General features: G+C 54.6%; 3 protein-coding genes across 4 annotated transcripts; 1 reads left to right on the top strand and 2 right to left on the bottom strand.

The window, feature by feature from the left end:
* Window positions 1-1,871: 1,871 nt before the first annotated feature.
* On the top strand, window positions 1,872-3,920 carry LTB4R (leukotriene B4 receptor). Of its 2 annotated transcripts, none has more exons than XM_004694520.2 (2): window positions 1,872-1,995; window positions 2,608-3,920. In XM_004694520.2, exon 2 carries the CDS (start codon window positions 2,617-2,619, stop codon window positions 3,643-3,645), a length of 1,029 nt encoding a protein of 342 aa, XP_004694577.1. In that variant the 5' UTR covers window positions 1,872-1,995; window positions 2,608-2,616; the 3' UTR covers window positions 3,646-3,920. The 2 variants fall into 2 exon arrangements, with proteins under 2 accessions (XP_004694577.1, XP_012589475.1); XM_012734021.1 differs by having other exon boundaries at window positions 2,605-3,920.
* Window positions 3,921-5,452: 1,532 nt separating this feature from the next.
* ADCY4 (adenylate cyclase 4) lies at window positions 5,453-21,005 on the bottom strand. Its single transcript, XM_004694595.2, has 26 exons — window positions 20,918-21,005; window positions 20,392-20,617; window positions 19,029-19,226; window positions 18,759-18,920; window positions 18,006-18,155; window positions 17,380-17,528; window positions 17,189-17,300; window positions 16,336-16,463; window positions 16,043-16,201; window positions 15,656-15,788; window positions 15,257-15,430; window positions 12,340-12,383; window positions 12,116-12,202; window positions 11,857-11,926; window positions 11,407-11,504; window positions 10,622-10,706; window positions 10,378-10,515; window positions 9,661-9,771; window positions 9,235-9,419; window positions 8,947-9,031; window positions 8,348-8,506; window positions 7,012-7,158; window positions 6,641-6,748; window positions 6,412-6,526; window positions 5,961-6,085; window positions 5,453-5,877 (listed from the first exon to the last, which is right to left on the bottom strand). The coding sequence occupies exons 2-26, from the start codon at window positions 20,548-20,550 to the stop codon at window positions 5,725-5,727; spliced, it is 3,234 nt and encodes a 1,077-aa protein (XP_004694652.1). The 5' UTR covers window positions 20,551-20,617; window positions 20,918-21,005; the 3' UTR covers window positions 5,453-5,724.
* A 1,189-nt stretch (window positions 21,006-22,194) lies between these two features.
* Window positions 22,195-25,872, bottom strand: RIPK3 (receptor-interacting serine-threonine kinase 3). Its single transcript, XM_012734100.1, has 10 exons — window positions 25,780-25,872; window positions 25,402-25,542; window positions 24,964-25,273; window positions 24,379-24,524; window positions 24,208-24,254; window positions 23,888-24,055; window positions 23,719-23,789; window positions 23,169-23,531; window positions 22,985-23,045; window positions 22,195-22,468 (listed from the first exon to the last, which is right to left on the bottom strand). Exons 1-10 carry the CDS (start codon window positions 25,797-25,799, stop codon window positions 22,326-22,328), a joined length of 1,470 nt encoding a protein of 489 aa, XP_012589554.1. The 5' UTR covers window positions 25,800-25,872; the 3' UTR covers window positions 22,195-22,325.
* Window positions 25,873-26,475: the final 603 nt, after the last annotated feature.

Below are 26,475 nucleotides of genomic sequence, written 5' to 3'. Positions count from 1 at the left end.
GTCCCCGACAAGCTTGTGTGGTTGGCTGCTTTAGTGGTCACCTAACCATCAACCCAGGCTCTGATTTAGTGACATTTCACACCAGCCAAGAAGAAGGCAAGGGAAAGCAGAGGAAACCAGGGTCCCGCAGGGCCTTCAACACAGGGTTTGAGGTGGGGCTCTGACCTCAAGGTGTTCCCTCAAGGAGGGAGTATGCTTAGTGTCTAGATTTAGTGGAAGATGAAAGGCCATCGAGAAGGATGGAAATGGGAAGGTGCCTGGGGGAGGAGGCAAAGATACCCACTGACTGTCAGAAGGGGCCTCTGGCTGACCCCAGAGCTCGGAATCAGGAGTTACTATCTCTCAAGACAGATTTTGGGGGCGTTTTCCTGTCCTTGTACACTGGGGCAGAGGCTCCTAACTTCCTCTATCACACATTCTCCAGCTAAAACATTCTGTGGTCAAAAGCCCTTCCTCTTCTGTCTTCACTTCTTCCTGTGGTTTCAGCCCTTTTTTTTTTTTTTTTTCATCATATCCTCTGCCTCACAGCTACTGGGTCAGCTCTGGCTTTTCTCAAAGTAGAGAAAGTGGCGGCACTGGGAAAGAGAAGCAACCTCAGTGATGCCACCACACTGTCATCTTTCTGAGAAGCAGCAGTGATGAAAGGGAAGCTGCATGTGCCCTCAGATTGAAGAAGAGACTTGCCACTCTCAGCCCCCGCAGCAACGTTAAAGAAGAGACTGCCATGGCCCATGGGGAGCTGTTTGTTACTCTTTCCACATTTCTGGTTTCTTCTTTGGCAGGGCAAAGAAGAGACATCACTGCCCTCATTCCCTCGTGGCTGTTCTCCACGTTCAACTTCCACTTTCTCTGGGTGTCAAAAGTGGAATTGGACAGTGCAGGAAAAGGTGGTGCTGATTTCCTTGGCCAGCACCAAGATCTTAAATTCAAGCTCATGTAGTAGGGGTAACATGGCACATACAAGGCAAGCAGTGGGGAGAGGGGAAGAACCGGCACTTGATACTAAGAACACTATTTGGACTTTGACTTCTTTTCTTTTTCTTTTTCTTTTTCTTTTGTTAAAGATTTATTTATTTATTTATGAATACAGAACTGGAGTACAGGTCAGAGGTGTGGGGCAGGGGTGAGAAGATTCACCAGAGACAGAGTGGGAAGCAGAACAGGCAGATCTATTGAAATACACTGCTGAGGGGAGCAGCAGGCAAGACAGGAGTGGTTTGCTGTGCCATGTGGGTCACCTCCCTGGCTGGGGGTCAAACTCACACTGTAGTGGCTGCGGATAGCTTCACAGCGCTGTGCTTTAATTCGTTGCACCACCAGGGTCGGCCCTAGACTTTTACTTCTATCAAAGACAAGGGAATCTTGGTTGACCCAGAATGGAACCAATAGGGAAGGATGGGGGATCCTTGAAATGGGCCCTTTCCCCCCAATGCCACTCATGGCTTGCACCCTCAGGAGGGACAAGGTACTACCTGTGCCCATCTGATATGATGTTCCTTAACCTAAACCCAGAATCAAGCCACAGCTCCACCCTATATATAATATCTATCCTCCTAATCTAAAAATCTACATCATTCACACAAAATATAAAGATAGCCAATATTCTGGCCTTTCAATCTGAGTCCGTTTCCCCTCTCTGTCTTCCTTCCCTTCTTCTCCTGGGTGACACAATTTATTACTTATTCCGTTTCAATCTCCAGTCTAGACCTGCATCTGAGACCACGCCCCAGCTTACTCACTCACTACATCTCTTCTCTGACAGCTCCTTCCTGGGCTCTTCTCATCAGGCCCCACTGAGGAGAGCTTCCCCCCTGGGCTGTCCTGGAACACTGAGAGGTCCCCTTTCAGTGAAGGAGGAGATAGAGTTTCAGCCCCACCCTCCCCTGCTCTGAGGTACTTCCTCTCCGGCAGACAGCATCCAGACCCTGGTGTAGGCTACACCACCGCCCTGAGCCTGGGATTGGCATCAGCTTCCCACCAGGACTTGGCAAAGCTGTGAGTATCCTGAGAGTGGGGTGGGGCTTGGGGACAGGGTGCCATTAGGAGAGAAGGTGCAAAGGCATTTCTAAAGGGAGCCTGATAGGTATTAAAAGGAGTCCAGAGGATTCACCTTGTCTCTTCTCTATTAACTATTTTCCATCCCTGTAATTCCTGATAGGGCCCAGGTATGTCTGGAAAGAGTGGGTAGGTGATTAGAGGGAGTCAGTGGGATGGAGGGGCTCAGAACCCGGCATGGGACAGAGGCGTTACCTTTTTGAGGCAAGCAGAATCAGTAGAAAGTTCCCCTCACAGTTTGGTTCTGGTTTTCAAGGTCACATAAGAGGAGGAGGCTGAAAGGTTCTGGAAATACTGCTGCTGCTGTCGCTGTATATTTTGCAATGGGGTCTGTGGGCAGGAAGGGGCCCCATAGCCCAGTTAGGAAATTAGTCTTTCTGCTCAGTCAGATCCCCTTAAGCCAGGTCAGCGGGCAGTGACAAGAGTAGTGTGTTGCAGAGGTGTGTCTGATGCTGGTGACCTTGGAGAGAGATCAGCGTTCTCAGCCTACGTATGTCCAGGGTGTTAGGAAAGCCTCAGTTCCCCACCTTCATGTCCAATGTCACTCAGCAGGTCCTCACAATGGTCAACAACACTACCTCACCTGCAGCACTCTCCCCAGCACCCTCCCGCTCCTCCCTGGCTATCATAGTACTGATCCTGGCCCTCATTGTGGGGCTTCCTGGCAACAGCTTTGTGGTGTGGAGCATCTTGGCAAAGATGCAGAAGCGCTCTGTCACAGCCCTGATGGTGCTGAACCTGGCCGTGGCCGACTTGGCCGTGTTGCTGACTGCCCCTTTTTTCCTGCACTACCTGGCCCGGGGCACCTGGATTTTCCAACTGTTTGGTTGCCGACTCTTTTTCTACATCTGCGGAGTCAGCATGTACGCCAGCGTCCTGCTCATCACGGCCATGAGCCTGGACCGCTCCCTGGCGGTGGCCCGCCCCTTTGTGTCCCAGAAGTTGCGCACCAAGACAGTAGCCAGGCGGGTGCTGGCCGGCATCTGGGTGGTGTCCTTTCTGCTAGCGACGCCTGTCCTCGTGTATCGCACAGTGACTGTAGAGAGAGACAACAGGACCATGAGATGCTCCACGAAGTACCCCCACACAAACCACCAGGTGTTTCATTGCCTCTTCGAGTCCATCACCGGCTTCCTGCTGCCTTTCCTGGTGGTGGTGCTCAGTTACTCCGACATCAGGCGCCGGCTGCAGAACCGGCGCTTCCACAGCAGCCGCCGCCGCATCGGCCGCATGGTGGCGCTCATCATCCTGGCCTTCGCAGCCTTCTGGCTGCCCTACCACGCGGTGATCCTGGTGGACGCGGGCAGCTTGCTGGCCTGGGAGGCGGTCCCGAAGCAGATAACGCAGAAGCTGAACTTCGCCCGCTCCGTGACAATCGCGGTGGCCTTCCTGAGCAGCAGCGTGAACCCGGTGCTTTACGCCTGCGCCGGAGGGCGGCTGCTGCGCTCGGCCGGCCTGGGCTTCGTCGCCAAGCTGCTGGAGGGCACCGGCTCAGAGGCGTCCATCAGCCGCCGCGGCGGCACCCTGAACCAGACAGCAAGGGGTGACGCGGAGCCGGGCCCCGAGGACAGCCACGACACTCTGGGCTGAAGCCACCGACAGCCTGCGGAGTGGCGGCGCGGTGGAAGGACGATGGCGGCTCCCGCCAGTCGCCAGTCGCCAGTCCCTGTCGGTCTCACTTGTCTGCTCTGGGAGCATCCAAGTGGAGGCTGGAATCCAAGAGGGAGGGAGGAGCGAGTGAGGAGTGAGGGCCTGGCTCTCCCCCGCAGCTCCACAATTAAAAGTGATTAAGGCCCTCCTCGGTGGCTGGCGAGCTGGTTAAAGCACAGCACTGAGAAGCTAAAGCCACTTCTGCATGAGTTCGATCCCCGCCTGCCCCGGAGGTGACCACATGGCGTGGCAGACCTCTCCTGACCCGCCCGCTGCTCCCCTCAGCAGTGTACTTCGTCGATCTGCCTGTTCTGCTCCCCACCCTGTCTCTGGTGAATCCTCTCACTGTTCCTTGATATCTGGCCTGTACCCCAGTTCTGTGTGCATAAATAAATAAATCTTAAAAAAAAAAAACTGATTGAAACTTGCGTCAATCCTGAGTGGGGCTTGCGTTCTGTGCGGGGTTGGGGTGCTCCTGTGTACCCTTATAGAGATCCCTGCCCATCATAGCTTTTTTTTTTTTTTAGATTTATTTATTTATGCATAGAAGAACTGGGGCACAAGCCAGAGGTTGAAGGGGGGTGGTAATCAGAGGACTCACCAGAGACAGAGTGGGGAGCAGGACAGGTGGGTCTACTGAAATACACTGCTGAGGGGAGCAGTGGGCAAGGAGGTCTGCTAAGCCATATGGGCCAGCTCCCTGCTGGGGCACTGCACTCTCGCCACAGTGACTGGGAATAATTTGGTGGTGCTGAGGGAGTCCCACCAGGGAGGCCCAGAGAGGTGCATCCTTTAATTCCCTGTGATGTTCAATTTTGGGGAAAAAAACAGATACAGAAGACAGTCCTCTCTTCCCCATTCTGAGCGAGGTGGGCTGTAGATTACATTTAGAAAGACCAGTGAAGGAAGACCACCCTTGTGGGTCTATCATCCCAGGATCTCTGACTTAGCAAGGCAAGGAGGCATTCTGAGAAACGTGAACACAGCTGCGGCAGCTGCCCTTAAAGCCTATGATAGGGATCGTTGCTAGCATGACAACAACTTCCTGCCAGCAATCTTCCTGGAAGATTGCTTCCTTGAAGCAGGTGGTGTTCTAGGGGCTTACCTTCCTCTCTTCCATCACTCAAAGAAGCATCACTTGAGATCTTTTATCAGATCTTATCTCCCAGACTATTGCACTAGCCAGAGCACAAGATATACTCTACGGGCAGTGCTCTTAGGTTACTCTTAGGAACAAAGGCCCCCGAAGTCAGAGGGATGAGTCATTCTTTCCTAGGGATGAATTGTCTCAGAAAGCCTCAGATTGGCTCTATGCTGACAGTGCTTTAGAAAGATGATAGCAACAGTGGCAGTGGGAATTTCTCCCATAAGAAAATGTAACTAGGAGAACAAAACCAAAAACCAAGGGACAACATTTGCAACCAGTCTAGGGTGTCAGGATATGTCCCATGGATCCCAAAATATGAGCAGGTGGGAAAGAACCATGGTTGGGTCATGTCCCATATATTATTAGCACCTTTGTGGAAGGATGAAGACAAAAACAAGGGGACGTCAGAGGAACCTGAGAACAGGGGAATCCCAAATGTCCACAGATTCCCCCTGGAAAGAATGGTGGGCTCATTTAACTTCAGCAGCTAAAAGCTTATGTCATGGTAGTAGGCTGAATGAAGGTCAAGTGACATTTCCCTGGGTATTCCTCCCAATTTTGTGGGTGTGAAGCAGTAAAGGACAAATCCATATGGTTAAAATTCTTTATGCTTCCAGGGTGTACAAAATACTGCAATCAGGTTGTCAGACAGTCCTCTTCCTCGGCTGGGTGTAAAGAAGCAATCTTTTCTAACACACTCATGCACACACTTGCACACAGACATACACTCATTTTGGCTTGGCAAGAAGTCGTCTTGTTGAGCGGCAAGGAGGTGATCTCCAGCTCTAATGGCAGCTTCTGACATCAACTGATTCCAGCCATACCGACTTCTTCATTAAGGATCTTAGAGGAGGAGTGGAAGGGGGAGAGTCTCAGCCCAGGGTAGCCAAGGGAGGTCCAGTTCGTATCAAGTCCGTGTTTAGGAAGTAGGTACACAGCTGCCCTTTGCCTTTGACCTTGATGATGCCCCGGCTGTAGCAGGTGTATCCTAAGGACTGCAGGGCCCGGGCTGTCTCCTCAGTCACCTGTAATTGGAGAGGAGTGAGAGCGTGTAGGTGGGGCCCTATCCTTACCCCTTTGCCCCCAAACGCCAATGCAGCCCCCTCACTTGGATCTTGCCCAGGACTCCTGTGCTCTCCATGCGGCTGGCCACATTCACCGTGTTGCCCCAGATATCATATTGTGGTTTCTGGGCTCCAATCACTCCAGCCACTACTGGTCCATGGTTTAACCCTGACAAAAAAATGTGGTAAAGAGAAGTGCTGATGAAGGAAATTCGAGGAGTAACATGGAGGATGAAACTCAAGAAACCAGAGAGAAGGGCAGGTGGGAGTGTGCTTAGAAAAAAAGAGCGTGGGGCGAGAAGAGTGTGGCTTCGGGAAGGGAGTGGGTGAGCCTCAGAGCTCATGGCCCTGCAGTTCCTTGCTCCCCTCCGAGGGTGAGTCTGGAGAGGTGCCTAGGGGTGAGCTGGAGAACAACCAAGGCAGGACTTGGCGGAGAGAGAGATCAAGAGGGTGAGGAGCAGGAACTAGATTGCCTGGGTGAGGGGGGGGCCTTACCCACACGCAAGTGGAAGTTGTTGAATGAGTGCTTGTTGATGACATCCAGCTTAGACCCTAGGGCCACCGCAAATTCCACCATGGTGCCCAGGTGGCTGCAGCTCCGTTCAGCGTCCTAGCAGAGGGACAGCCCATCAGGATGGTCAGTGAAGGCACAGGTGGAATGCGTCCTGTGGGTCCACCAGTGAGAGCCCAGAGGAGGGCTGGCAGGTCAGGAAGGAGCATGTACCTGCTGTGTGTCCTGTCCGGAGGTGGCATTTAAGCCTGTGGCTGCCATGTAGGTGCTGCCGATAGTTTTGATCTTCTCCACTCCACTGAATTTAGGCTTGGAGAGTAGCTGTATAAGACAGGAGACTATGTCCTCAGTTTCCTTTGTTCTATCCCTGAACCCAGCCCCAGGCCTTCGGAGGCTAGAGGACCAGGTTGTGGGGTTAAGGATGGTGGTAAGAGGGAGAGCTGGTAGTGGGCTTAGTTGCGAGAGAGGCAGAGCTGGGGACCGAAGGAGGGAAAAGCTAGGCTTCATGGCTGAGATAGTCACAGAAGGTGAAGGAAATGCTAGAATCCAGGACACAGGGTCTGGGGGATCCTTGGAGTTGTTACCTCATCAAAATCGGCGATTATCTCGTTAAGCAGCCGCAGACACTCTAGCCCTTCGTGGTTGATGTTGGACTCGGAGTAAAACTCTTTAAAATCTGGTACTGAGGCGAAGAGGACACAGACACACTCATAGGACTGGTGGTAGAGGTCCTGGGGAAGAAGGAGGCTGGGATGAGGCTGTATGTACAGCCTTGCCCCGTCTGGGTCTGCCCACCTGCCTCCTCTGCTAAAGAAGGAGCAAAAAAGGAGGAGAGGGTCAGGCCAGGTTAGCCCAGGGATGTGACTCTGGAGTCCAAGATTGAGTCTCATTGTGATTCTAGGAGAGACAGAGATTTTCCCTTAGAAGGGAGTCACTTCTAGGACTGAGGTCAAGGCCACTGAATTATCTTTATATTTTATCTTATTGCTAAAAGGTGTTAGTGAGCTTACAAAGATAACAATTTGGAAGGTGAAATAAATAATAAATGGGAAAGGGGAAGTAAGGATTAAATGGTAAAGATTTGAGATTGGTTCATAAAACTGGAATCTTGAGTTCCTTTTTAGCCCTAGCTGGTGGATCTGAGCTTCCTAGTAGCAAATGTAAAAGCAGAAACTGGGTCAGTTACAAGATTCCCGGGGTCTATAAAAGCCAGGAGGAGCAGACCTCCTCCTGCTCTTGAGAGCAGAGAACAGGCAGTGGGGATTCAAGCTGGGAACTTTTTTTTTTTAATACCCCTCCTTCCAGGCCAAGATCAGGTCCTCAGCCCACATCAGAGAGGGTAACATGGAGGAATGAATGAGACAATGAAGATTTGTGGTTGACCTTCTCATAATTTGACTAGATAACAATATCAAATAACAAGATATTTGAAGCTTTAGACAACAGCAATGCCAATGGAATGCCCTGCCATGATTAAACGTTCCGTATCTGTGCTGTTCAATACTGTGGCCATAAGCCACATGAAATGTGACCCATGAGAGTGAGGAACTAAAGTTTCTATTTTAATTTACTTAAGATTTACTTAAGCTCAAACGACCAAGCATGGCTAATGGCTACCAGACTGGGTGGTACAAATCCAGAAAGAGATGCGGACTGTGCTTTCTGTACAGCTCCCACCAACACCTGACAGGACTTCTGAAAGACACGGGGTGGTCACGAGACCACTTCTTCCAGTAAGGACTTGAACACAGATTCTGTGCTCAGCAAAGACAGAAGCTAACATTTGCATCAGGGACAGGGGCTTGGGTGCGGCCCCTCGGCCCCCTGTGGTGCAGTCCAGAGAGGGTGGGCCATGCCCAAGACTTTCATGCGAAATGAGTCCCCGGTGTCTGCAGCCCATGAGTGGGGGTGGTGAGTCACCTCGTTGCGCCGGTTTTGGCCAATGAACTGGGGAGCCACGTGTGCAGGAAGCACATTCTCCAAGAGCAGCCGAGTCAAGTTCTCCATCGTTTCTGTCTCCTCCCGCTCCTGCCTCAGCTTTTTTTTCCACAGGAAGTCCAGACGACAGTAGTACTCATTCTGGGGTGGTCAGGGAAACATAGTGCAAGAGAAGCTCCAGTTCCTGGGCACACACACCCATCGGCCCCCCCACCTGAGGCCTAAAACCACCCACCCTGCAGATAAAGCATAAAGTGCAACTGTTGCTGGAGAGATGCCCTTGAAAGCAGGTTCAAAGCAGAGTGGGCAGAATTGGCATTTTTCTAAAGTGCTGATTCCCCAGATTGGAGGTAGCGGGAGGAGGGGAGGGAGGAAATTGAGGAATTCCCCCTGGGGAAATGAAGGAGGAAGAAAGGCAACAGGAAGATTCACTCAGAAGTCTGGGTGGGCACATCATTTGGGCTCCACTGGGGAAGCAGAATGAAGGCAAAGGGTGTAAGAGAGTTACAAAATACGGGACCCCCAATACACTCACCTCACACTTAGTGGGAGACCCTGGAGGGATGAGCTGTGTGGCTTACCTGCCGAGCCAGAACCAGGAGGGTGAAGAAGAAGACGAAGAAGGAGATGGCGCCCATCAGCTTGGGTTCCTTCAGCACCCCCGGCCTGAGGAAGCCATGGATCAGGACTGCCCCTGGCCTGTCTCCCCTGTGATGGTCTTCTCCCCGCCCCCAGAGCCCATGTAGCCTTCAGCTGCCCTCCCACTTTGTTCTGTGGATGAGTCAGGTCGGCAAGGTGAGGACAGCTCTGCCGTGCCCCATGTCACCCCTGATCCAGAGGACCTGGACAATCAATTTTGCTACGCGCACCTGGAGTCCAAGGGGCCCAGGTAGAGGCGGGCGATGAGGCAGTCAGACAGCCAGGCATGGGAGTGCAGGAAGAGGGAGCAGGAGGCCACCAGCCACAGCAGGAGGAGCAGCAGCTTCAACTCAAAACTCATGTGCAGGAAGAGGGAACAAGAGAGGAAACCCAGGACGCAGCAGTACATGGAGTACTGTGGGGTCAGGCAGGGCGGTCAGGAGGGGTGCACATCCCCAGGCAGCAGTGGGGAGCACCTGAGAGCTCCTGTCCTGCCCTTCCCTGGGAACAGGTCCTCTCCAGAGGGCAGGGGCTCGCAAGCTCTGTGCCTGTTTCAATTCACAGGATAGGGACCCTTTCAAGTACGCGGTGGGGGAGGGCTGTGGAAGGTGCTGGAGGAGGAGATTCGGGCCGCTCAGTCTGCGTGGTATACTCACCGGGACGCTGAGGAGAGGCACGGACCCAGGGAGCTCCCAGGAGAGGTTGAAGGCCGCGGAGGACACATTGGGAGCGTGGAAAGGACAGTTGGAAGTTGTTGGTAGGAAGAACTGTAGAAGGAGATGAGGAGCTGAGGTGGGCAGAGCGGGGCTGTCTGGGGTTCAGCTGACCCAGGATGAATCGGGCCCAGATTGATCTCAAGGGGTGGGTTTCTGACAGGTGGGGGAGCCTCCGTGCAGGAGTCCTGGCTGGGGTGACAGGGTGGAGAGCAGTGTGTAGGAGTTGAGGGAGTGGGAATCATGAGCTCTGTTCTGGACCTGCTGTGTGGTCTCTTACAGCCACTTAACCTCTCTGGGCCTCAGCTTTTGCTTTCATAACTTGACTAGGGCATTCGGATTCTTTCTGGGAGAGAATTCTAATGATCCTAAGCTCTGAAAAATCACCCAAACTCAGCTCCAAAATCAGAGTGAATGCATTAAGTTATGAAGAGTTTCCTAAACAAGAAAAAGAAAGGCTGCCCACCAAAGGGTTATGAGCAGCTACTATGCCCAGGGTAGACTGCAGGTGAGGGTGACTGTAATTTTTCCTTTTATACTTATCCAACATTCCAGCATGCTCTGGCATGTCTAGTGGCCCTCCCAGAACCAGAGGTCCCCTTGCAGCCCCTGGCAGTTTCAGTATGTCCTGCTGGGGGTACATAGTCTCCATGCCCTCACCAGGCTGGTAATGGCCATGGCGAAGACCAGTAGGATGGTGGTGGTGCCCAGGGCGACTCGAAGTCCAGGCCGTGTGGCCACCAAGCCAGATAGTGTGGGCAGCCAATGCAGCATCTTGGGACCTTTCAAGACACACCTCTGCGGAGACAGCGTGGTATCTTAGCCCAGGGGCTGGGGCACCCCCATCAAGGCCTGGTTATGGCCAGGGTCCCAGCCTGCCACTGCTACCCCCAGCCCACCTCACCGTCAGGTGCTCCGAGAAGCAGATGAAGAGGAGGAGGAGGAAGAGGAGGAAGGTGACGCAATAGGTGATGGCCAGAGCTGGGGGCCTATGGGAGACAAGAGGGAGGGCTTGAAAAGCCAGTATGGGCTTGCTATGTCCGGGAGGGTGCTGTGCCTTCTGGGCTGGGAGATCAGGGAAAAACAGTCCTGGGGATCTGAAAGGTTGCTGATGGGTCTGTGCGGACAAAAGGCGTGTGCTGTGATTCGGGAAAGCTGGGGATCCAGGGCAGGGCTGGAGGGGCAGAGTCTAACAAAACAGGCACAAAACTGGAAAGGACAGAGGACTCTTTCAAGACACACCTCTGCAGCCAGAAGAGTGGCCCAGGCCGCCTCTGACCAATCTCCAAGTCTTCAAGCCAGGGACCTGGCTTTTACCTGGCTCAGTTTTGTACAAGCCCTGTGTCTCCTCACAGTGGATGAGAGATGAGGGCCTACATTCTAAGCTCAGTTGCTGTGAGATTTGGCCTTCTCAACAGGCACACAACCTCCTGCCTAGGAATGTTGTCAGAATGGAGAGACAGGCCTGTGAAAGCACTGGGTAGTGGAGGAAGTCCATGTATGATGCTTGCTAGTAAGAGGTAGGCTGTGATTATCACCAGTTCTCCCAGAACACATGTCCTGTGGGCTTGTGATCCAGTGCCCTGAGCCACAGGGAGCGGGTCAAAGGAAGGAGGTGAAGGTTGGGGTCAGGAAAAGCCTAATCTTGTGTGTGAGAATCAGGGCCTCCCAAGCCTGAGGTCCTCTCACCTGTTTGTCACCAGCATCTGGATGATGAAGTTGGAGAGAAAAACCAGGAAGGTGCAGGCTGCATAGTATTTGAAGGCGGGGAGTGCAGAGAGTCGATACTGGAAGGGAGGCGGTTGGGATGGGGACAGCAGCACCAGTGCCGCCCCCTAACTTGAAGGCGGCACCCCCAGGTAGCAGGGGACCCCAGCCTCACTACCCCACCTGCCAGCTCAGTTCCAGTCAGTCTCCTGGCTCTCCATGGAGCTGCCCTCCTCTCTCCCAGCACCCCCCAGTAATTCAGTCTGCGGGTGACTTTCCCTTTGGAGAGAGAGCCCCTCACCCCAGCATCGCAAGATGTGCACACCTGGCTCTGGACAGGAGGGGAGGCCCACAAGTCCTGCTCCTTTCCCTAGGGCCAAAGGGCTAAGCTGGGGGAAACCTCTGGTGCCTCTTCCCCAGCCCTCAGCCCACCTCTTTCTCCATCTCCTTCTCTCGGAAGTACAGTGTCAGTAGGTTGAAGTCCTTTGACTGCTTCCACTGTCTGGTGGGAGATGGGGCAGTGAGCCCCGGAGGTGAAAGAGCAGGGCACGAGGGGGCTGTGAGGTGGGTCTTTCCCTGGGGGAGCAGGGACGCCCCTCACTTTCCTCCAGGCATCAAGGGAGCACCACCCTCCGGTACCACCGGAGCCCAGGCCTCCCACCCCCACTCAGGCCTCCTCTGCGCTGCGTACTTCTGAGAGTTAAGCTGCTCGATGACCTGGAAGAACTTGGCATCCCCGGTGTCCAGTTCCTCATCCAGTCCCCGGGGGGTACGGCTCCTGAACAGTGAGAGCCCTTGCTGTGAGTGTCACACCAGAGACCTCAAAAGCATCTGGACAAAGCAGGAGCAGCGCCCAGGGAGGATGGAGGTAGGCCTCCCAGACTGCCCACTCTTGAGGTTGCCCGGCCCCCTCACCGGTCCAGGCTCCACTGGGGGCTGAAGGAAGCCAGGGCCTTCTCCTGCAGGGAAAGAACAGGGAGAGGGAAGGTGGGGAGAGGATCAGCACCTGCAGTGGACCTCTTCTGCAGCGAGGCATTACATATCCACACATGTCCTTGACCTTGAGCATTTGAACTATTACTTTATTTTTTAAAATTATTTATGCGGGCCCTCCCTGGTGGCGCAGCGGGTTAAAGCGCAGCACTAAGAAGCTTAAGCCACTTCCGCATGAGTTCGATTCCCACCTGCCCCGGAGGTGACCACATGGCGTGGCAGACCTCTCCTGACCCGCCCGCTGCTCCCCTCAGCAGTGTACTTCGTCGATCTGCCTGTTCTGCTCCCCACTCTGTCTCTGGTGAACCTCCTCACCCTCTGCATCTCTGGCCTGTACCCCAGTTCTGTATGAATAAATAAATAAATCTTAAAAAAATTATTTATGTATATGGGACTGGGATACAAGCCAGAGGTGTAGGGACAGGGAAGAGGATTCACCAGAGACAGAGTGGGGAGCAGAACAGGCAGATAGGAGAAGTACACTGCTGAGGGGAGCAGCGGGTGGGTCAGGAGAGGTCTGCCGCGCCATGTGGGTCACCTCCAGGGCGCAGATGCAGTGGCTGAGGCTGGTTTCATAGTGCTGTGGTTTAACCTGCTTCTCCACTAGGGAGGCCCGAACATTTGACCTATTTCTCCTGCATCTAGGGACTTCTCTTCTGGCCACAAAATCCCAGTAGAAGATTCACTTCTACTCCTTAAAGTCTCCTCCCAACTCTCTAGGCTGGGGGGTGTTCGGCCCCTCTGATTTCCTCCTTGGTTCTGTCACTTAGAGAATAGCCCTGCATCTCCCATAGGCATGAGTGGCTGTTGACTCCTTGCGTCTCATCTTCCCTAAGGGCCACAGAGATTCCAAAAGGTGGGGACGCGCCCTTCACCCTGGGATGCCGAAGAATCCTTGATGGTCTAGTTTGAAGTGACAGTATATAGCGTGCTGACCCTTCTCTGACCTTTTGTGATGGTCAGGCTGTGGTGGGAGAGGGGTGGAAGCAGAGAACAAAAAAATGAAGAAGAAAGGGAAAGAGGAAGAGAAACCAATCTGGCCACAGTCGCTGTCTTGTACAGCAAAGGGGCTGCGCAGCGTGTGAGACACAGGAGCATGCTCAGGTGAGCAAAGTGGAGAGGGCAGGTGCCCACGAGGAGGTGAAGCTGTGGCCACTGCCCAGGACAAGAAGTGTCCTGCTCCCCTTGCCTAGGGTAAGGGACACTTGCTGTCCCCTCCCCACCACCACTACATCCACCGAAACCTTGTGCAGGTGCAGAGAGGAAGGGAGACGGAGTTGGAGGGTGCATTCCAGGTGTGGCCCCTCTGTGCTTCTATGCCTAACTGTTTTCAAGCTGCCTAGCTGCCCTTCAATACTGTAAGGTACTTGAAGGCAGAGACATCATCTCACTCCTTTCTGTGTCTTCAAGAACTAGCCTTGACCTGCCACATAGAGGGTGCTCAAAATAGGGGAAGGAAAGAATGGTGGATGGTCTACACCAACACAAACATTGCCCACCACCCCCAGCCCCACACTGCCTAAGAGTAACCCGTGTGAATCTCAGGATTTCTAATTCTAGACTGGAACATCTCATTCTAATTCTAATTCAAATTCTAATTGTTGACTGGAATTGTAGGGGCTGCCAAGTGAATTTCTGGGCTGGTAAGGCCTGTTTCAGGATCTACCCTTCAGTAGGAGGTTCCTACTCTTCTTGATGCTTCTTAGCTTGCACCCTAGTAGGGGTTGGAGGAGGTCTAGAGTGGGGTGCGGAGGCATGCCCACCATGGGGACTGTTTTTAACTTTATCTCAGAGTTTCTGGGTTCCGACCCTCTATCCACCCCTGCCAGGAAGCTGTCTTGCAACAGTCAGCAATTTTGGATTCTCCCTCTTCCTCTTGTCAGCTTAACCCTTCTGACCTGTCCTCTACCCCATGTTGAAGGTTGAAATTGAGTAACCCCTGAAGCAGTGCTGCCAGTGTCTCCCAGCTCCCCAATGCTCACTCATCTCTGGCCTGCTTTCCTCTTGGGTAGGAGAGGAAGGGGATAGAACATAGAAAGAGAACTCTGGAATCATACCATAAATCCAAGCAGAGCTACCAAGTACAGAAGATTCTGGAAGTTCTGCAGAAAGGTGACTAAGAATGCCAACAGGTCTTGGGAAGATCAGGTGAAATAGCGAGAAAGCTGAGGAACATAATCCCAGGGCAAACTTGTAGGGACATGGCCAGGGTCCCTGCATGGGTGGGTTCTGGGCACTAGTCATCAAGCATCAACTCCAAGAGCCAGAGGCTGAGGAGATGCAGGCTCTACCAGCGTCTGGGGCCCTGATTACCCAAGGGTGCATAGACTCAGCGGCAATCAGCTCCGTCTTAGCTCCCCTGATTGTGGCAGACCCACAATCTCCCCTCCCCCCGCACTCCTGCTTATGACTTCCTTCTTCAAGGCCATGTGAGGTTCTCACATCACCTCACTATGCATGGACAAGTGCTGGAGAGTAGGGCAACAGCCAGTTTGCCCCACCCTCCCAACCCTCCTGGGGATTGAAGAAGAGAGCCTGCTTCACAGGAATTGAGTCAAGCAGGGCCATTTCCTAGTGAGAATGGGCGTGCGGAGTTGGCCCAGAGTCAGGAGGAAGTGCAGCCTACGCCTTTGTGGTACTAGGGGAGGGCTTCCTGAGTGGAGCGTGGGGAGCGATAGCCATGGTGCTTATGAAACCTTGCATCTGTCTGGGAGGGCAGTGAGTTTGCTCTTTCACTGGACAGAAGCGCCAGGAAGGAAGGGCCTGAGCAAGGACAGGGCACTAGACAGCCTGGACCGTGGGACGCCACGCGACGGGCTCACACTGGAGGTGCACATACCGGGAGAGGGGTGGAGGTGGACACAGGGCTCTCTACGTGGCTCAGGTGGGCGAAAGGCTTGGCTGCACCCCAGGACTCCAGGTAGCGGGTCATCAGCAGTGATGGACGCATCTTGGGGCCCTCAAGGGAGGACAGCAACCCTCCCGCAGAGCCTTTTTCGTCTTCCTCCTTGGCCTGGGGCATAAGAGGGCTGAGAGTCAAGATCACAAAACCTTCCCCAGCCTCCCCTGTGAGGCTGTATCCCCTCCCGGGGAGCCACATGTGTCTACCTCCACCCCTCTCCCCGCCCTTAACAGAGGCATGAGGACTGAGAACTCAGTCTCTGGCATAGGAGACCAGGGCTGATATCTATGGGTGGTTCAGGTGGTCTAATCCGTGGGGTTGTGGCTGGGCTTTTACCCGGGGATCGATGACCAAGTATGTAGGCTCCCCCAGCTCGCGAAGGTATGGGTCCCGGTGTTCCATGGCTGCACCCTCCACTGCATAAGCCCCGGCCAGGAGGGCCAGTGTGGCCCCGGTGATGTGCACACGTCTGGAAGGAAGGGGCAGTGAGAGTCAGGAGGAGAACCTCCAAATTTCTCATTTTTTCAAGGATCATGTGCAAAGGTTCTAACGTCAAGCAAGACCCTATGCTGCAGGTGGTGTCTCCCAGCGCCCTTCACTGCACCCTGGGAGCTCCCCAAACCCCACATGGGATTCTTCTCAGTTGGAGGAACTACGAAAAGGGTGGCAGCATGTGGGAGGTCTGCCTGGCCTCTCGTAGCCTCTTCAACTTCCAGATCTCACCCTGGCACGCCTCCTGCTTCCATGTGGTTGGCCAATGTGACATCATGGGACCAGACATCATACTGCCACTTCTGCAGCCCGATGACCCCACAGAGCACACTGCCCGAGTGCACACCCACACGCATGTTGATGTCCACACCAGTGGCTGCCCGTAGTTTCCTGAGTGGGGTGTAGTGGGGGGACAGTCTGAGAGCTGCCTCAGCCCTACCCATGCCACACCCTCCCTCCCTCCAAGAGGACTTCCACTACCCTGCCTGCCTCTGCCCCCACCCACTGCAGGGCGCTTGGCTGACCTGATGGCCCGGCACATGTCCAATCCCATGCGCACACAGTTGATGGCGTGGTCTGGCAGTGAGAGCGGCAGCCCAGAGACGCAGTAGTAACAGTCTCCGAGGATCTTAATCCGCATGCATTCGTGCTCCTGCATGAGTGTATGTGCGGGGTGGGGAAAGCCCCTGATTAGAGGCCAGGAGTGTCAGGAGGAGCTGGGGAAAATGGAGAGGAATGCGGTATCCCGAAGAACTTCTGAGGTCAGGAGTGTCTAGTCAGATCTAGGGACTCCCTGAACTCGAGATGGCACTGGCTGAGGTGCCAGGGCAGGTGTCTTTCTCAGGAGGGTGTGCCAAAGCTCGGGATATGTGATTTTCCCAAACTCTGGCACATGTAGGGTATTTCTAGATTTAAGCACATGAAAGTAACCTCAGGATTAGAGGCTTTGTTTGTTTGTTTGTTTTTAAGAGGAGGTCTCCTTAGGTTGCTTGGAGTATTCCTGGAGTTTGAGCAGGGAACTCAGCTGAATTGCATAGAACAGAAATTTCCCTTGGAAGGACTTCCTAAGGTTAGCGTTGCCGAAAAGCTCTCTAGATTTGGATATAGTGTCTAGAGACGCTTATGTTGGGGTTTTGATCCTATTTGGGGTGTTGTGGTTGGAGCATTGGTGACCATGTTGAGAAGTCTCTCCAGGTTTGAGGTATAAGGTAAGCATCACTGAGGATGTCTGAGAGGGAGTCCTATTCCCATCCAAATATCTGAGAGTCCACCTCAGCTCTGACCACATGAGCTTCTTATGAAGCTGGAATTTCCCTTGGAGGGGGGTCTCCAGGGTGGGGGGGTGGTTTGAGGATGGGAAGGGAGTACCCTTCTGACCTTGGCGATCTGGTCGAACTTGCCAAACAGCTCATTGAGCATAAGCACCAATTCCTTAGGGGAGCACTCACTGGCCAGCCTCGTGAAGCCCACGATGTCAGCATACAGCACACTGGGCAGGGCAGACTGCATCAATGGGGCCCAGTTCTCAGCCCCACTGCTCCCTCCAGTCCATCCATCCTTCCTCCTACCTGACTCCTTGGTGCCTCTTGACATAGAGGCTGTGGAAGTTGTTGGTGCTCTCGGGACGTGACCCCTGTCCTGCCTGCAGGCGGGCCATGATCTCCGCCTTCATCTCTCGGGCCAAATAGGCAGGAAGGATGGACAAGAGAAGATGTTCCTGCGGAAGGTCATAATGAGTACCAACCTAAGAACTGCACCTAAGAACTGGGGTCCCAGACCCCTAAACCAGCTAGGAGACCACACACTTCCCCAGATCTACTAGGCACCCCCAAGGTGCTTCCCCAGGTCTTCCTCACCATGCACACATGGCTCCAGGTCTACTTCTTACACTGATCAACCTTTAGGAACTGAACTCCCAACACCAACGCTGGGACTGGAGTCATTTGTTTAAGTATAACAATGTCCTAAAAGGCCTTCACAAACTTCACTTTGTTTAAGCCTCACAACAACCTTCCAAGGTGGGTACCTATGGTATTTTGCAAAAGAGGAAACAGAAGGGCAAATGATCTGCCCCATACCACAGGGCTTGCGAAAGAGCCTGGTTGAGTGCTCTAAACCACTACCCTGAGCAGGGAGTTCCTAGTCCTGAGGCTCACCGCTCCCTGCCGGTCTGCCTCCCAGGCCCCCCGCTGACCTGGTGCTTCTTCTCAGTGTCCAGCCTCCGGCGTGAGTGCAGGGAGCTAAGTGCCTCCCGGAACGTGGCGCGCAGCGCGCGCTCCATCAGCGCCTTGTGGTACGCTCCAACCACGTTCCCGCACAGGAACAGCACCGCGTTTGCAGCCAGCTGTGGGTGAGGATCGGCCTCAGCAGGCGCTGGACCCGGGTGGGGTGGGCGTGGCTATGTGTGTAGCTGGACTTGGTCTCCAAGAGGACTGGGGAGGACTCTCCAGTTAGAGACCTAAGTATTTTGAGGCAATTGGCGCCACAATGTGGGATCCACAGCAGGGGGCTTCTCTTCCCCATCCCCCATGCTCCAGACTTGGCCGCTGCTGCACCAGCAGGGCCTCTTAGGTCTAGAAACCGTTTACACACCTCTCCTCTGCCTGGAATACCAGCCCCCCACTCCATCCCGTACACCCCCACCCGTTTTCACAGTCTCTGTGAAAGTTCCATCATCTGCTAGTGTCCCCACCCGTTGGTTCCCTGGTGAACGCCCTTTCCTGTGGGCCCGGAAGTCTCTCCTGGTGTCTGTAGGCATCAAACTGCACTGGTGTGCCAGTTCTTGGTGGGGGTGGGGGGGAGGGGCGGGTTCTGTCTGTGTTTGACCCTATGCCCAACGTTGAGCCTGGTCAGTCACAGCCCGGTAAACGTTGATGAATGCCCAGACAACAGAATCCCAGGCAGGAGAGCCTGCCCCCGGCACAGCCTGTGCTATGAGAGTGCTCACCTGAGGCAGGAGCGCAGGTCGGGATTGCGGCTGAGGCCCAAGATACAGCCCAAGGACCAGCAGGTGTGAGAGTGAGGAGGTGAGGCCCGCAGCTGCAGCGTCCCTCATGCCCAAGGGCAACATGGCATACACGGTGAAGATGACAAAGAGGAAAAAGGACACCTGCCGCGAGGGTGATGGGGGGGCGGAAGTAGGTTTAGGCTGCTTTGCAGCCGCTGCTGACGTTCCAAGCCTGGAGGTCTTCCACCTCCACCTGCCCTCCCTCCTCACCTGGTCCCAGGCGCTCACAACGCCCCCCGTGAACAGGAAGCCATAACCTAGCGCAAGCAGCGCTGCCCACACTAGGAGAGACAGGAGACGGGTCCAGCGTTGCAGTCGCTGTTCGCGGGAAGCCAGGCCCAGCAGCAGCGAGAAGCCGCCCAGCGCGCATAGCACGGTGGTCAGGAAGCTCGGGTCTGAAGCCAGCTCCTGTGGGGAGGGGGCGCAATAAAGCACGATTGGCTTGTGGAATTTGCAGAGCTTGCCTAAGTAAGGTGAGAGCGGGTAGCCCCTTGGGTCCGTTTCAAAGACCCTCAAACCCAAGCATGCAACGGAGGCAGGGCACCTCTGCTTGACAGTAATACTAGGTTGAGCCATAAGAAATTAGCCATAAGTTGTTTTTCATCTACAGAGCCAGCTCACATGGCTCCCACCGAGGTGTCCCATCCACCCTGACAAGCAGTGGCTGTTTGAGAATCTAGGACCCTTCTCAATTCTTGTATCTGCCCAAAAGGTATCAGAAGACCAATCCCGAGTCCCGCACAAGTGAAAAATCCTAGTTTACAGAAAGCATTGAGGAAGAAGTGTATCCAAATGCGACCAATCAGCTGCGGCTGTGGCCTTCCCCAGGGCTCGAAGGAGGCTTGCAGTTCTAAGGTGCCCACTAACATGCTCGGGCAGCAGGGGGCGCCCTGGATCTGCCTTGTCATCCCGGGTAGCTCTCTCATCACTCAACTCCGGGCTAGGTCAGCCCCTGACTCCGCCCTTTATGCCCGTCTCCTCCTGGACTTCGAGGTGGACCAGCAAGGAAAGGTCGTGTCCAGTGATTTTCCCACGTTGTCTCCGAAGAGTGAAAAGAACACTTGGAGCAGGCTTATTTCCACAAATGGAATTGGAACCCCCCCACCCCGGAAGAACTGGAAATTGGTTTATTTGGGAACTAAATGAGAGCAGGATGGAGGGTGCTTTCTCGGAGTCTGTGGGTAATACTGTCCCACAGCCCCTAAGAGAGAAAAAGACTCAGAAAACGATTCTCAGGGGCCCTGTGTAATTTCCACCACCCCCTCTCCTGGAAGAAGGGAAAACCCGGTTTTGGATTTCATCCAGAACTAGTAGCTCTCAGAAGGGCATAGGATCTGTCGGTGACTCAGAGAAATCAGTGGCTCAGCTATTTCCCTGTGTTGACCCAGAAACTGGCTCAGAGAGGTGGAATGACTCGCTCAAGGTCACTGCAATTCTTAGAAGGGCTCAGCTCTCCTTTCACGGCTCTCAGAAAAGATAACACAAAGTAAAGAAGATCCCTACAAGCCTCAGTCCCCAGATGTCACTAGGCAGTGACCCTCCTGCCCCCCACCCCCCAGCACTCCCTGCTCACCCTGCCACTGGCCCAGGCCACAGCCAGCAGCGCCAGGAGTGACCCAAGCACGATCAGCAGCAGCAGCAGCAGCAGCGGGTACTGCTGGCTCAGGCTGTAGTAGGTCTCGTAGAAGAGGTCTTCGCTGGGGGGCGGCCGCGGGCTGAAGAGGCGGGCCATGGTGGCCCCCACCCCGCCTGGATCTCCCCTGCCGCGCTGTCCCCAGAAGGGGGGCCCCAGGGCTGGGCTGGGGAGGATGGGGGTAGGTTATGTCCTGAGGCCCTGGCCAGCCCCAACTTCACCCCCTCACCTGATCTAAACAACTTCTCCCCCTGGTCCCCACCTAGCGCCCATCCCATTTCCTCGGTCACTCCCCGAGACTCCCATCCCATTTCCAGTTGGGCAAGGGTACTATTCAATCCTCCATTTCCCCTTAAACCCAGGCTAGTACAAGCCTCGGCCGGCTGCCAAGGATCATTTTGGGGTTGAAGCTTAGCAGCCTGGGTTCTATCCCCACCCGGTGCCCATCTCCGGTCCCCCAACTCACTGCCTGCTGCCGCCTCCGTCCGCCCGCCGCCGTAGAGTGGCTTAGGCCCCAGGCAGGAGCGGACTCCCGCTGGCTGCTGAGCTGTGGCTCTGAGCTCCAGGCGACAGGCGCTTTACTCCAGGCACCCTGGCCCCCTCCCACTTCCCTGATGGGACAGCCCAGCCCCTTCCCGTGCCGGCGCCGGACTCCCAGGTCTCCTCCCCCACACTGATTGTCTCCTGTGACACCACCACTTTTCTCCTTGGGCACCCTCAAAGAAGCATGCAGACCATGGGAGAGATGAATAAGTTGGGGTGAGCCGGGGTTGGATGTGGCATGAGGGCTGGCTTGGAACCTGGTTTGAATGTAGGGAAGAATGTGGTGCCAGATGGGGGCAAGGATTTAGGTCAGGACTGAGGGGAGCGCTTATTTCCTCCCTCCCTCCCTCCTGGTGGAGGCTGCGTGGGCTTCCGGCTGTCTCCAGCATGGGGGCACATCTGTGTGTAGCTTTGTGGAGTCACAGCTGCCTACTCCCAGACACCAGCTGGGGATCAAAGGGTTCTACTCCCCAGAAGAACTGTGCTGGTGAGTGCCTGTGTGGGTGCGAGAACCTGGGGACATCCCTGGGGACCGCAGGGCCTGGGAACTCCCTCCTCAGGACCCCATTGCTAAATCTCTGAAGAAAAGACAGGACAGTGGGAAAGCAGCCTCTACCCTCAGGGTTTAGGTTTAGGGTGGGGTCTCCCCCACTTTAGAGGAAGTGCTTCTTCCAGGGATAGACCCGCCCCAGGAGCCAGACCTCCAGGATTCCTTCCTGCCACCAGCTGGGCCCTGACCTTGTGTGCCAGGACTTTTCTGCCCTCACATCCCCACCCCAGTCCTCAGCATCCAGCTTCCGGCTGGCCTCAGTGAGACTGCAATGCTTCCTCCTCCCTCCATGTCACCTCCCCAGCCTCCTGGCTCTGTCTCTTCAACTCCTGCAGGACACTTTGGTTAAAGTGCATCTTGGGCCCTCCCTGCTGGCACAAGAAGTTAAAGCGCAGCACTATGAAGCTGTCTGTAGCCACTGCAGCAAGAGTTCGATCCCCGGCCAGGGAGGTGGCCCACATGGCAGAGCAGACCTCTCCTGTCCTGCCTGCTGCTTCCCTCAGCAGTGTATTTCAGTCCATCTGCCCTTTCTGGTCCCCACTCTGTTTCGGGTGAATCCTTTCACCCCTGCACCTTTGGCCTGTACCTCAGTTCTTGTAGGTATAAAATAAATAAATCTAAAAAAGTAAATAAATAAAGTACATCTTGTTTATTGACTCTTGGAGGTACAAAATCATTTCTGGGCTCTCAAAGTCTTGGTTAGCGGCCTCCATTTCTCCTGTTCTTGTATGGGCACTGCTGGTCACTCCAGACTGCAGGCTCTTGCAGGCCTTCTTTGAACCTAATGGTGAGGGGCACCCTGCCCGTGCCTAGGTACCCAAGGCGTCGGGCCATGCAACGGGGCAGTTCCTTGTTGAATAACCAAGTAGTTGTTGTTTCCAAACTGCACCCCCTGGCAGTTCAGTGTGAAAACAGATTGTGTCCCTTTAAAAGAAATAGGAGTGGTGGGTTACGTGGTCAGAAACTCAGGAGGAGCAGCTGAGCAGCGGCACCTTGTGTTCACCCTGGGAAAATACAAGTATGGGGCCTGGCAGTGTCCAGGTGTGCCTGTGGCCTTCCCCTTCAGGCTGCTCCTTCCGAACAGAATTTGCACAAACTCAAGAGTGCCAGCTGTGGTATGAGAACTTGATATTTGGATCTTTTCCCACTGGAAGGCCCTCTACTGTCTAGACTCATAAAGAGGAAATTTAAGGGTTCACAGAGCTGGTGCTGGGAAGAGTCAGAAGGTCCAGGAAGCAAATCCAGGCTTTGCTGTGAACTCAGCAGAATTTGATCCTAAAGTTCTTCACTGATGAAATAGAAGGAATGGAGTAGATAACCTGAAATCCTTCCTCTCCCCTCTCTCCAACATAGTCTGGGTCTACCTATGGCCTTGGTGGAAGAGTCTACCTATCAGCTGGTGGATGATTTTTTGAGGAGGGGAAAGTAGAGAGTAGATACCTGGTTCTGGATTTGGTCTCGGGGCCCTGGGAGGCCAGTTGGTGCCTTGTCTTCCATCTCTCTGCGAACAACACAGGGCTCTCATACTCACTGTCCCCCACTGCATACCCCTCAGCCCAAGTTTTCCTTGGGGGGCAGGACTCACAAGAGTTCTAGGGCATCCCTTAGTCAGTCACTGTCTCACCTGATTCCCTGTAGGTCCAGCTTCTTGGCACCAAGATGAGGTGAAGCCGGGCATCCAGTTTCTGACAGGAGGGGTCTCTGGACTTGGGGGAGGGTAGGCTGTTGAAGGAGAATGTACCCCTGCCATCTGGACATACTGGCTCATCTCTTCCTGTGCCCTCATCTGCTCAGGCAAGCCTGTACATCCGTCAGGGTCAGAGTTCGCGGCCTCCTTCAGAGTCAGGTTGCTCAGCCTCTCAGTGATCATGGCGTTATTGCTGTCTGTGGCTCCCCTAGAGTCACCCATGGCTGGCCTTTCTGTGTCAGGCATGGGGACAAACAAACTCATGTTGCTGCCCCTGTGCTCAGACAGATACTTTTTCACCTGCAAGGACAAGGAAGTGGGCTGGGCATAAAGATGGGAGAGCTAGGATAAACCCAGGGGGGAGAGTGTCCTGGGCTGGCTTCCTGTTGTCTGAGAACACAAGGGTCAGGGGGAGAGAGAATGAGGGGTAGAGAGGATGAGGGGGGAGGTATAATGAAAAGTGGTCAGTGGTGGTTTTCTCACTCACTGTGGAGACTGCGGCATCGACTTGTGCCTCTCCTACTAGACTGAGGGCTTTTTTGGTTTCTGGTCGACAATCTAGAGGGAAGACACAGTGAGTGGCAGATGAAAAAACTTCTTCCTCTGGGAAAAGCCCCTGGCTAGCAGGCAGGCCTGCCAGCGGAATGGCCACTTACCTTGGAAGGTGGGCCGGTCTCTGGGCTCATGTTTCCAGCAGCGCTGCATTAACTCTGTCAGTCCTTCCAAGCCAGGCCGCTCAGGGCTGGGCCGTGGCAGCTCAGTCAAGGGGGGGGTCATCTGCCTCTTACACACGGATTCCCGCACCGCTGATGTTTGGGACACTACTGGGGTGGCCGTGGGGGAGGGGAAGAGAGTGCATGTAGGGTGTATTCCACCATCGAAAGAGGAAAGGGAAGAACTGGTGAAGAGGACTTGGGGGCTTGTGGGAAGAGAGAACCTAGGTTTAAGAGAGAACCAGAGTCTGCTAGAGTCTTACTGTCAGCTTCTCTTCCGGCCAGCACTGCCCACATTAGGATCCCAAAGCTGCAGAAGACACAAAACTAAGCCTTAGCTCAACCTCTGGCAGGACTCCTCTCTTACACAGTCCCTTAGAAGGACCCAGAGAGGTGCAAAGGTTGGGGATGTGTGTTTGCAGTGGGTACCTTACCTGTAGACATCACTGGCCTGGGTGGCCCGCTGGTTTATGTCAGCCAAAAGCTCTGGGGCCAAGTAGGCTGGTGTGCCCCCCGCCTCTCCTGATCCTGCCTCAGACTGCGAGCCTCCCATAAATGTGGAGAGGCCAAAATCTGCCACCTGCACAGGTAGGTAAGGAGGAGGAGATAGGGCCAGGCAGCCTCCAGAACTCCAGAATCCCCTCCCCCCGCCCCCAGGAGGGACAGCCCAATCTTGTAAAGGAGAGAGTTCAGGGAAGGATAAGATTAGTGGGACTCCTGGCTTGGAGGGTCCTGGAGTGGGGGGGACCCAGAGGCTGGGTCCAGGTCTGAGTCTCCTTGGCTAGTCCAGCCATGGGTCTCCGGAAGGCCTGGTGAAATGGGCCTTTGAAACTGACTTTGACGGTTAGGGGCTAAAGCTCCTGGCTGGACCTTCCCACTTGGTGGCCCAGCGTCCACAGGGACATGCTGAGGGTATTCAGTAGATAAAACTGCAGCAGGCCCCTTGTCCAGTGGATGAAGCTGAAGCAATTCTGGGGAAGGACCTTGACCAGAGCCTGGGCCCGGTGTGGAAGGCTAACCTTGGCATGCAGCTCTGAGTCCATCAGGACGTTGGAGGGTTTGAGGTCCTTGTGTAGAAGCACCGGGTTCTGGCTGTGCAGGTAACACATTCCTAGAACCAGTTCCCTAAGCAGTCGACAAAGGAGGGGCCAGGGCCGAGGGCAGAGGGGATCCAAGAGCCCTGCCAGGGAACCGTTTTCCATGAACTGAGTCACCAGAGCCGGCCCTGACAGGTATTCCCACTGCAGCTTCTCTGTGACCCCCAGCAGAAGCAGCACAAACTCGCTGCGCAGATTTACCATGGCCTTCACCTCCCTAGAGATCTTCTCCCTGCACTCCAGGAGAGAGAGGGTTGCGCTGCGTTCCAAGAAAGATCCCTCTGCTGCCCATTCAGGTTGCTCGCCCCGCCCCTAGGCCAGAAACCCGCCAGTCGCCAGTCGGAAGCTTGGGTCACTTACGAGTTCACGATCTTGACAGCCACATCGTGACCCCAAGACCTGTGCTGGGCCCGGAATACTGCACCGAATCCACCTTTGCCAATGAACTGTGGGTTCTTCAGTTCCTCTACGGGCACCAAGGAGGCTGGGGCCCCGCTGGACCTGAGAGAGGGGGCCTCTGTCACCAGCTAGCTGGCAAAGGCGCCAAGTCCGGGCTTCTTCCCGTGAGCGCCCTCGCTGCCTGCTCCCCTCCCCCCAGTGACCCCACGACTCGGCTGTGTTAGTACAGCCCCCTCTCCCCGGTCCCGCATCCAAGCCAGCTTTGCCACGGGCACCCCGTTATGGGGACGCCGTGTGTGGGAGGCAGGCTGCGGATCTATATAGCCACTCTCCACTCACCATAACTTCTCCACAGACATCCGGTTGGGACTTCGGAAGCTTCACGTCCTCAAGCGTGGAATGACTTCTGGGGGCTGGGTTTGGAGCAGAGAGGGGTCTAGGGGCAGTTCCGGTCCGCTTAACTCTCTACCCCAATGAACGAACAACTTCCTTCTCTTTCTGGCGCCTCCACTGTCACGCCCCAGGGGGGGCGGAGGTTAGGGGGGTGTGCAAAACGGAAGCAAGTACTTTTCTAACTAGTATTTCCCCCAGTACATGCTGCTTGCCACGGCCAGGTTCTGTGTAACTGGGCATTTAGGGTGGCACGGATGGAGTCTCCACCGGATTCCAGGTAGCCAGTCAACTCGCTCCCTTCTTCCCTTGGCCTCCCAGCTCAACTTTGGCCTGGGAGGGGGTGAAGGGCGTGGTGCTGAGGAGGATTTATGGTCCTGAGACTCTGCCTAAGGTAAACAACATTTCTATAAAGCTCATCTTGTGCCAGTTCCATTTATTGGCCTGAGGTACTGCTTTTATTCTGTCTGGATGAGAAAATTCGAGGCACTGATAGTTTAAGTACCTTGTCCAAGCTATACTGGAGCTGACGTCAGAGTCTCACTGTAAACCATCAAGTTGTCCTATTTTTACAACTTGTTCTATTTTACCACTTGGCTGGTGGCTGAGGAAGGTCTGGAGTGTCCATCAGTGTCGTGAAAGGTC

The sequence above is a fragment of the Condylura cristata genome, unplaced genomic scaffold (assembly GCF_000260355.1).
Source record: "Condylura cristata isolate star-nosed mole 26May11 unplaced genomic scaffold, ConCri1.0 scaffold00045, whole genome shotgun sequence".
Taxonomy (NCBI): domain Eukaryota; kingdom Metazoa; phylum Chordata; class Mammalia; order Eulipotyphla; family Talpidae; genus Condylura; species Condylura cristata.
Note: the sequence above shows the minus strand (reverse complement) of the source record. Positions and strands in the feature narration are given on the sequence as shown.